Raw genomic sequence first — 11,061 nt, forward strand, 5'->3', positions numbered from 1 at the left:
TAAACCTTACAATAAAAATAAAATGAAAATTCACAAGTATGCAAAAATTAAACACACTCCTAAACAGCCAATAGATCAAAAAAAGAAATCATGAGAAAATTAGAAGATAACTTTAAAAGGAATGAAAACAATATACACTAAAACCTATAGATGCAGCTAAAGCAGTACTGAGAAATCTGTAGCTGTAAATGACTACATTTAAAAAGAAGAAAAATCTTTAGTCAATATAACTTCCATCTGGCAGAAATAAATGACAGAATAGAAAAACAACAAAGAATATATAAAAAAAAAGCTAGTTCCTCAAAAAGATCAACAAAATTGACAAGCTAGGCTGACCAAGGAGGTTTGGGGGCGAGGAAGAGAAGATTTAAACTACAAAACTCAGGAATAGAAGAAAGTGAGGAAGCACTACCAATTTTGCAGAAACCCAAAAGATTACAGAGAACATTATAAGGAAATAATATGAACTACATACCAACAAATTAAATAACTAAAATAAAAGAACAAATTCCGAGAAAGACAAACTAGCAAAACCGACTCAGAAATAAAAAACTGATCAGAGAGCTGTAACAAACAAAGAGATTGAGTCATAACTTTAAAACTTCCTACAAAGAAAAGCTGAGGCTCAGAGTACAATGGTGATTTATACCAAACATTTTAAGGAACAGTATCTATCCTTCACAAACTCTTCCAAAATACAGAAGAGGGAATACTTCCTAATTCACACCATGAAACCAGTATTACCCTGATAAAACCAAAACATAACAACGAAGCACAGAGCAAAACTGTTTATGAATATAGATGCAAAAATCCTCAACAAAATACTAGCAAACTGAATCCAGCAACATATACAAAGAGTTATACACCATAACCAATAGAGATTTTTCCCAGGAATACAAAGTTAATGTAATATTGAAAATTCAATCAATGTCATATATTAACAAAATAAAGGATAAAAACCACAGTATTGTCTCAATTAGATGTAGGAAAAGAAACTGACAAAGGCCAACAACTATTCCACAGTAAAAACTCAACAAACTAGCTATAGAAGGTTATTTCCTCAACCTGATAAAAATGTATATACAAAGAACCCACAGCTAACATCATACAGAATAGTTAAATACTGGATGCTTTATCCCTAAAAGAAGGAACAAGAAAGGATGTCAACTCTTCCCACTTACATTCAATATTTGACTGGAGGTTCTAGCCATGGCAAGGAGAAGAAATAAAAGATGTCTAAATTGGAAGTAGTAAAATCATCTCTACTGACAGACAGCATGGTATTTTGTTTTCTTTCTTTTTTTTTTTTTTTAAGAGACATGGTTGGCCAGGTGCAGTGGCTCACGCCTGTAATCCCAGAACTTTGGGAGGCCAAGGTGGGCAGATCATGAGGTCAGGAGTTCGATACCAGCCCGGCCAACATGGTGAAAGCCCGTTTCTACTAAAAATACAAAAATTAGCCAGGCATGGTGGCACACACCTCTAATCCCAACTACTCAGGAGGCTGAGGCAGAAGAATAGCTTGAACCCAGGAGGCAGAGGTTGCAGTGAGCTGAGATGGTACCACTGCACTCCAGCCTGGGTGACAGCGCAAGATTCTGTCTTGGGGGGGAAAAAAGATGGTCTCACTCTGTTGCCCAGGCTGGAGTGCAGTAGCACGATCATGGATCACTGAAGCTTCTACCTCCTTTAAAAAAAAAAAAAAAAAAAAAAAAGGAGAGGGTCTCACTCTGTTGCCCAGGCTGGAGTACAGTAGCACAATCATGGCTCACTGAAGCTTCCACCTCCTCGGCTCAAGCAATCCTCTTGCCTCAGCCTCCCGAGTAGCTGGGACCACAGGCATGAGCCACCACATCCTGCTAATTTTTGTGTTTTTTGTAGAGACTCAGTTTTACCATGTTGCCCAGGCTGGTCTCGAACTCCTAGGCTCAAGTGATCCACCCGCCTCAGCCTCCCAAAGTGCTGAGATTACTGGTGTGAGCCACCATGCCTAGCTGCATGACCTTGTACATAGGAAATCCTAAGGAATCCACACTTCAGAAAACCCAAAAAATTATTAGAACCAATAAATGAGTTCAGCAAAGTTGCAGGATACAATCTCAATATTTAAAAAAATCAATGGAGCTGGGTGCGGCTGGCTCATGCCTATAATCCCAGAGCTTTGGGAGGCCAAAACAGGAGCATCCCTTGAGCCTAGGAATTTGAGACCAGCCTGGGCAACACAGCGAGACTCCATCTCTACCAAAAAATTAACAAAAAAAATTAGCCACGTGCAGCAGCACGTGCCAGTAGAACTGCATTCAAAATAGCATCAAAAAGAATAAAACTCTTAGGAATAAATTTAACCAAAGAAGTGCAGGACTTTTTCACTGAAAACTGTAAAACATAGATAGAAATTAAAGAAGATCTAAATAAATGAAAAGACAACCCATGCTCATGGGAAATAATATTGTTAAGATGATAATACTCTCCAATTTGTCTATATATTCAACAAAATCAAAATCCCAGATGGCTTTCTGCAGAAATTGACAAGCTGCTATTATTCATATGGAAATGTAATGAACCCAAAACAGTTAAAAAAATCTCAAAACAGAAAACAAGTCAGAAACTCACACTTCTAATTTCAACACTGCCAAGTTACAGTAATTGAAACAGTATGGTACTAGAATAAAGGCAGACATGGAGATCAGTGGAATAGAATTCATAGGCCAGAAACAAACCTTTACTTTTATGGTCAACTGATTTTCAATTAAAACAAAAAAGTGCCAAGACAATTCAAGGAGAAAGAACAATTTTTTCAACAAATAGTGTTGAAACAACTGGGTATCCACATCGAAAAGAATGAAGTTGTACCCCTACCTCACAGTGTGTAGAAAAATTAACCCCAAATGAATCACAGACCTAAATGTAAGAGCTAAAACTGTAACTCTTGGAAGAAAACATAGGAATAAATCTTTGTGACCTTGGTTTAGGCAATGATTTATTAGACATGACACCAAAAAGCACAAGAAACAAAAGAAAAAGAAAAAACAAATTGGACCTCATCAAAATTATTAAAAACATTTGTACTTCAATAAGAAAATGAAAAGAAAACCCAAAGAATGAGAGAAAATATCTGCAACCATACATCTTATAGGGGAACAGTATACAGAATTTTAAAGAACTCATGATTCCACAATAAAACAGCAAATAACCCAATGAAAACGCAGCCAAATAAACTGAATAAACATTTCTTCAAGAAAATACAGAAATGCCCAATAAGTACATGAAAAGATGCTCAATCTCATTAGGGAACTGCAAACCAAATCACAGTGAGGTAACACTTTCATAACCATTAGGATGACTAAAAGTAAAAGACAGGCAATGGCAAGTGTTAGCAAGAATGTGGCAAAATTAGAATGTTCATTCCTTGCTGGTGAGACTGTAAAAGGTGCAACCACTTTGGAAAATTTTAACAGTTATCCAAAATGTAAACATACAGTTATTATGTGACCCAAAAATTCCACTGCTAGAGAAAGAAAAACTTAGGTCTACATAAAAATGCATATACAAATGTTCAACGCAGGCCAGGTGCGATGGCTCACGGATGTAATCCCAACACCTTGAGAAGCTAAGATGGGAGGATCTCTTGAGCCCAGCCAGGAGTTTGAGACCAGCCTGGGCAATATAATGAGACCGGATCTCAATTAAAAAAAAAAGTTCAAAGCAACATTATTCTTAACAGCCCAAAGGTGGAAATAATCCAAATGTCTATCAACTAATAAATGGATTTTTCAAATGCAGTATGTCCATGCAATAAAAAATTTATTCAAAATAAATAGGAATGAAGTACTGATACATGCAACAACATGTATAAACCTGGAAAACATTATGTTTAATGAAAGAAGCCAGTCACAAAATGACCACACTTTATATGAAATGTCCAGAATAGGCAAATCCATACACACCGAAAGTAGCTTAGTGGTTGCCAATGGATGAGGGAAGAGAGAATGGGGAGTGACTAGTAATAGCTATGGGGTTTCTTTTTGGGGTCATGAAAATATTCTACAATTAGGAACATTTGTACAACTCTGTAAATATACTAGAAACCACTGGATTTTCCACTTTAAAAGGGTAGATTTTATTATCTATAAAACTGAATAACAACATTGCCAATGGGACTGCAAAATTATACAGATATAACCACTTTGGAAAAGTTTGTCAGTTTCTTATAGAGTTAAACATCAAATTACCATAGGTTCTGGCAATTACAAACTTAGGCATTTATCTCAGAGAAATGAAAACTTATGTTCACACAAAAACCTGTACACAAATGTTTATAGCAGTTTTATTTGCAATAACCAAAACCTGAAAACAGCCTAGAGGTCCTTCAATAATAAATGTTAATCCAAACTCTGGTATATCCATTATATGGAACACTACTCAGCAATTAAAACAAAGAAACTATTGGCCAAGCACAGTGGCTCATGCCTGTAATCCTAACACTTTGAGACGCCGAGGCGGGTGGATTGCATTGCCTGAGCTCAGGAGTTCAAGACCAGCCTGGGCAACACGGTGAAACCCTGTCTCTACTAAAATACAAAAGATTAGCCAGGCATGGCAGCAGGTGCCTGTAGTACCAGCTACTCGGGAGGCCGAGGCAGGAGAATTGTTTGAACTGGGGAGGCAGAAAGTTGCAGTGAGCCAAGATCGCGCTACTGCACTCCAGCCTGGGAAAGAGAGTGAGACTCCAACTCAAAAAAAAAAAAAAAAAAAAAGACAAAGAAACTACTGATATGCACAACAACTTCAATAAATCATGAGAGTTTTATGTTGTATAAAAAAAAAAAAAAACTTCAGACCGGGCATGGTGGCTCACGCCTGTCATCCCAGCACTTTGGGAGGCCGAGGCGGGCGGATCACCTGATGGTATTAGGAGGTGGGGCCTTTGGCAGGTGATTAGAAGTTACGGGATTGATGCCCTTATAAAAGAGACCTTGGAGAGCTTCTTTACCTCTTCCACCACATAAAGACATGGTAAGAATATGGCTGTCTGTGAACCAGAAAGCAGGCCCTCACCAGACACGAAATCTGTCAACACTTTGATCTAGCAAGGCCCAGCCTCCAGATTTAGTTTATAAAACAATTATTCTCTATATTACTCACAATTGTCTGTGAATTTACAGTTATCTCAATAAAAATAAATGGAATGAGATGTGCAAGGGACTGCTGAGTTTTACAATAAACTGTTTTGTACTCTTTTACCTTACCTATGAACATATATTATTTTGACTAAAAAGAAAACATGGTTTCCCTTAAATGAGGTACTCTATGCAAAGTGCTTGACATATAGAAAGTTTTCAATAAAAGCTCTCTTTCCTCTCTTTCCCTTTGGTTTGAGGAATAAGACAACCTCTAGGCCAGGCACAGTGGTTCACGCTGTAACCCCAGCACTTTGGGAGGCCAACGAGAAAGAATGGTTTGAGGTCAGGAATTCGAGACCAGCCTCGGCAACACAGCAAGACTCTATCTCTACAAAATAAATTTAAATATTAGCCAGGCACAGTGGCATGGCCTGTAGTCCCAGCTACTCGGGAGGCCGAAATGGGAGGATCACTTAAGCCCAGGAGCTCAAGACTGCAGTGAGCCATGATAGTGCCCCTGCGCCCCAGCCTGGGCAACAGAGTAAGACTGTCTCAAAAAAAAAAAAAAAAAAAAAAAAGACAACTGAGATGTCAATACTAAGTAGTCTAATTCTGAGATGTAGAGCCACCAGTAAATCATTCAATGAGACTATCAAGGCCTTAAACTGGAACCATGAGGTACTCCTACCAAGATAACTATGAGAATTTCCTGCCATCACTGAAAAACTTGAAAATGAGCCTTTTTCCTATTTCTTGTTCAAGAAGCTGAAAGACAGCAATTCCAGGGAAATCTAGAGACAAAGCAGTAGAGAATGTACAATATCTTTGTATTTATATGATTTCTTTAACTATCATGGTGTTTCATTATTAATTGCTTTCATTATCACCAACATTCATTGAGTGTTTATATGCTCGGTATATCATCGCATGCATTCTCATAATTTAATCCTCACATCAACCCAGCAATATAGGTATTAACCCCATTTTATAAAGAAACGACAACTCAATGTTAGGTATATTGCCCTATTCAGAGAACTTGAACCCAGGAGACAGTGGTTGCAGCGAGCCGAGATCGGGCCACCGCATTCCAGCCTGGGTGGCTGAGCAAGACTCCATCTCAAAAAAAAAAAAAAAAAAAAAGAAAATCTCAAAAGGCAAGCTGCTGCCCAAGAACAGGAGTATATGTGGTCGTCCTTGGCTACTTCATAAGGAAAGGGAGAACACAAGGCATAAAGGGAAGAATCACAGCATGTTAAGGGATAGTGAGGGGCTAGGGCAGGAGAAACTCATGGAGGAGAGGGGAGTGAGGAAAGAACTAAGATACCCCAGCCTTTGAGCAACTGACTGCCCTAATCTCCCTGGGACTTAAATACCACATATCTATATATGTGATATATAGGATATATATCTATATATCCTAATATCAGTTAAGAGGCAAACAACTTTCTCACTTCTCATAGGTTCGACTTTCTGAATCACCATGGGTTTCCTCCTCTTCCTCTTTCAATTGCAGTTGCCTAAATCTCACCTTCCATTTGTAGTCTATCAACTCAGTCCTTTCTATTCTATTCCTAATTCCACCACCTTAGTCCATAACCACATCACCTTTCATCTTAAGAGTCCTGATATATCTGTGTGGCTTGTCCAAAATTGCAAAATCATTCAGCTGTATTGCTGAGGCAGATATCCAAGTCTTCGGACTAGGGTATTTCCTCCTGTTTCTTCACACCTGGAATACTTGCAAATCTTCTACACTAGTTCTCCTTTCATTAATTCATCAGATATCTAGTACATACAAGGGATATGACAGGTATTCTGGGGAATATGGGCTGAAGAAATAGTCCCTAATCTTAAATGTCTAGAATATAAGGGAATAAAGGTGTAGACACAAATAAACCTAATGTAAGACATGGAATAGTAAGAGTTATTTACATAAAATTCCACAGACTACAGAAGAAAGTTCATTTACAGCTGGGATAATTTGGGAGGTGAAATTTGGGGTGGGCCTCAATGGATGACTAAGATTCCAATCAGCAGAAATGGGAGAACTGGCATTATTCCAAACCAAGAACATACAGAAGAAAGTTCATTTATAGCTGGGATAATTTGGGAGAAGGTGGGATTTGAAGTAGGCCTCAATGGATGATTAAGATTTCACGGCCGGGCGCGGTGGCTCACGCCTGTAATCCCAGCACTTTGGGAGGCCGAGGCGGGCGGATCACGACGTCAGGAGATCGAGACCATTCTGGCTAACACGGTGAAACCCTGTCTCTAATAAAAATTTAAAAAAAATTAGCCGGGTGTGGTGGCTGGCGCCTGTACCGAGATCGCGCCACTGCACTCTAGCCTGGGCGACAGAGCGAGACTGCGTCTCAAAAAAAAAAAAAAAAAAAAAAGGTTTCAATCAGCAGAAATGGGAGAACTGGCATTATTCCAAACCAAGAACATATGCAATTACCACCAAGGGGCAAGCAAGTACAGTGACAGCAGTAGTCTAGTTTACCTATAAGATAAATAATGAGCAAAGCTGTAAAGGAATAAGACACAGATATTATGGAGGCTGTGAATAACAGGCTGAGAGCCTGAACAAAAGCAAGGTCTGGGGCAGACTACCTGGATACAAATCCTAGCTTCTTCCCTTAACTGCTGTGTGACCTTAGGCAAATTACTTAGCCTCTCTGCTGAGCCTCAGTTTCCGCATCCATAAAATGAGACTAATGGTATCTACCTCACAGGACTGTTAAAATAATTAAATTAGTTAATACATATAAAGCACTAAACACAGGATAAGTGTGCAATAAATTATGATGTAGCCAATAAGAAGTAAAATGAGATTTAGATAGAGGACTAACAATATAATCAAAGTAGTGCCTAAGGGAAAGTCACCTCTGAAGATGGAATGGGAGCATGCTAGCCGGCACTACACATCAACACTCCAACCATTAAGTACTTTTGAGACTGACCGAGGGAGACAGAAACAAAAAATAAATTCCTGGGAAATACTGTGGAAGCCAGCCTCCAAAGTGGCCCCTGTGATCCCCACCTCCTGGGGACCCTCTATAGTCTCCTCATACATTGTACCGGGTTGGTCCATGTAATGAATAGACAGGAGATGAGATGTCACTTCTGAGTTTAGGCTATAAAAGACACGGGGACCGATATCTTGTTGCTCTCTCTCTTGCTCTTGGGAAAGCCAGGACCCTGTTGTGAGCTGCCCTATGCAGCCGTCAAGAAACAACCACGTGAGTGAGCTTGGAACTGGATTCTCCAACTCCAACGACCCTTTATTTGACTGCAGCCTTGTGGGAGATCCTGAACTACAACCACTTAGTTGAGCCGTTCTCAGATTCCTGAGTCTCAGAAACTCTATGATATAATAAACATTTGTTATGAACTGCTTCAGTTTTCAGCAACGTATTACACAATAGACAACTGTACGACTACTAAAAAAAATTGAGTAAAAAAAAGAGTCTTGAAAAATGACAAGATGAAGAGACCAGAAGTGAACGTCAATTCAAAAATACTAAGATTTCTAAGTCAAGAGAAACTGTTAGGGCCTGGAGGACTAAGGGTGAGATGATGATTATGTGATGCACTAAGTTTGAGCTCTAGGGAAAGATCTAATATAGATCTGAAAGTCATCTATACAGTTAACTTCAATGTATGACATTGTCCAAAGCAAATATGGAACATGTGAAAAAGCACAAGGTCAAAAATAAGAACATGGCACGAACACAGTAAAGAGAAGAAAATGAGCTGTTGCAAGACAGGAAGACAATCATGGATGTTCCAAAAGAAATAAAAGCAGGTGGTGAATGTGTCAAACGCTCCAATGACCAAGTAAACAACTTACACTGGATTTAGCAAATTTATATATTTCCTTGATTTTTTTCACACATTAATGCTTCAGAAATCAGACTGTATCTTATAATCAACAGAGGTGCCTGAAATGAATTTCTTTATTCCCTAAACCCAGTCACAAAATTGATAGTGTGGGCTGATAATCAATGGTATTTGAGAAGCGAGAAAGCATGGTAGTGGTAAAGAAGTTGAACCAATATATGCGGTCTATTTTTTCCAGGAAGTTTTCAAGTAAAGGCAAGAGTCAAAAAAGGAGGTCCTGTGTTTGCTTTTTAAAAACCGTTTTACTATGAAACAAACGTATTTGAAAGCAAGGAAGTTAGAAGAAACTTTAAAACGATAAAGGACACATGCCATGACAAGCACAATTAGCAGAACAAAAAAGGATGCACTCGCGGATACAGGTGCAATCAAACACCATTCAAGCAACGATTCCTAGGCACCCGCTCCCGTTCTGGAACCTGAGGCAGCGCGGTGCCCACGGATTGGGCAGTCAGCCGCACAGTCCCCTCCGAGTGCGGCAGGAAGAGAGACAGAGTTGACAATGGATTATCCGCGGAGACGGGTAAAGCCACGCCAGAATTCCCTGCGGTTTGGTACATTACATCAGAATCAAAAAGAGACAAGAGTAAGGCCAAGTACCCCCGAAGCGGACATATGCTCCCGCCCGCTGCGTCCCTCGGCGGTCCCACCCCTCGCCTTCCGTACCGCCGCTGAGGGCCCGGCCCGCACGCCTGGACCGGAGCCGGACCTGGGGGCGGTACCCCGCTGCGCGGGCTTGCTCCACGCGCGCAGACGGGACCCGCCACCACCTAGCCCTTCACCCCCAACGCCCACCCTCTCTCACCCCAGCAGCCCGGGGCCAGCCCCGCGCCGGCCCGCCGCTTCCCCGCAACGCGGGAAACGGCGCGGCGCCCACTCCAGCCCCAGAGCCTACCTTAGAGCCTCGAGAGCGGCTGCCGCGGGGCATCTCCGGGAGCGCCGCCTGAGCGCACCGCCTCCTCAGCGCGCCGCCGTCCCACCTCGGCGCGCCGCACCGCGCCCTGCCATTGGCGGGCGCTCGGGCGCAGGGCGGGGCTTCGGCGGGGGGCAGGGCTTCTCGGGCCCCGGCGCTCCAGGGCCTCCCGGATGGCCTAGTCGGGCCCGGAGCCCGGAAGGAGTGCGCCGCGGAGAGTCGAGCTTCCTTCCCCGAGGCTGGGGGTTCCGCGGAGCTCGCTCTGGGCTGTGGCGTTGCTCGCCTGCGAGCTCCTGGGGAGTTCGGGGGAGCTGCTGGGCTGGTGCCTGGAGCGGGGGCCGCCTCCAAGTGTTGTCTTTCGAATTAAGTTACTGTCGTCTGTGTTGTTAGGCAACAACTGATCTTAAATAAAAATGAAAACCAGAAGTAGGGTACACATGGAATAGGCTACAGATGCAATAATGGATAGTTAAGGAATGGGAGTGGCTGCTGGTGACTGGAGCAGAGGGTGTGGTTTCCCCATGTTTCGGGGCCTGGGGGAAGGAGTAAAGTCTAAGTGTTCAGAGCCCAGACGGCATGTCGGTCATCACATCACCGGGAGAACTCGTGGAGCCTGAGGAAAGGCTACGGGGTGCCAGAGTCTGAAGGGGCGGAAGATTGCATTCCTATCACGTTCGCCGTGGCGCACAGGGGCTCCGCTGGGGCCGCCGCTCCCGCGGGAGAAGTGGGCCTGAGACGGTGCGGCGTCGACCATAGCCGGCCCAGCAGAAGCCGGGGAAGGCCACAAGTCTAACTGGGTCCGAGTACTGTGAAGAAGGCGCCTCCCATGGAGAAAGCTACCGGGTAGTTTAACAAGGTGGAAAAGCGTTGGCCTGGGGAGGAGGAAAGGATGCTCAGAAAGTTGCCTCAAAAGGACGCAGAAGTGGAGGTGAATCTTCTGTTTCAGAGGCATTTTTTTGTGCCTCTGTGAGAATGCATTGCTTTCTGGTTGATCCATCTTCAGGTTTTCTCTCCGTCCTAGTCCCTGTTCTGCCACCATTCTGTGTTTGAATCTGGTACCTAAAGCCGCAGATACTTGGTTCATAGTAGATGTCCACTCTGCAGTGGCTGAAAACACGGAAG

The 11,061-nt window shown here is 42.3% G+C and overlaps 1 protein-coding gene across 6 annotated transcripts in view; it reads right to left on the bottom strand.

Annotated features, from left to right (window-relative positions):
- The window catches only part of SPIDR (scaffold protein involved in DNA repair), a 476,432-nt gene extending 466,390 nt beyond the window's left edge, over window positions 1-10,042 (bottom strand). For 3 of the 6 annotated variants that reach the window (XR_010134994.1, XM_031013652.3, XM_063709297.1), the window contains exon 1: window positions 9,922-10,029. Coding sequence is in view for 4 of the 6 variants with exons in the window: in XM_031013652.3 (XP_030869512.3) it covers window positions 9,922-9,954 (33 nt within the window). In the remaining 2 variants the exon portion in view is untranslated. Of the gene's footprint in view, window positions 1-9,921 lie in introns of all 6 variants that reach the window. The other 3 variants (XM_031013651.3, XM_063709293.1, XM_063709294.1) reach the window with 3 other exon arrangements.
- Between the last annotated feature and the right edge of the window lie 1,019 nt (window positions 10,043-11,061).

Source organism: Gorilla gorilla, chromosome 7, assembly GCF_029281585.2.
Source record: "Gorilla gorilla gorilla isolate KB3781 chromosome 7, NHGRI_mGorGor1-v2.1_pri, whole genome shotgun sequence".
NCBI lineage: Eukaryota > Metazoa > Chordata > Mammalia > Primates > Hominidae > Gorilla > Gorilla gorilla.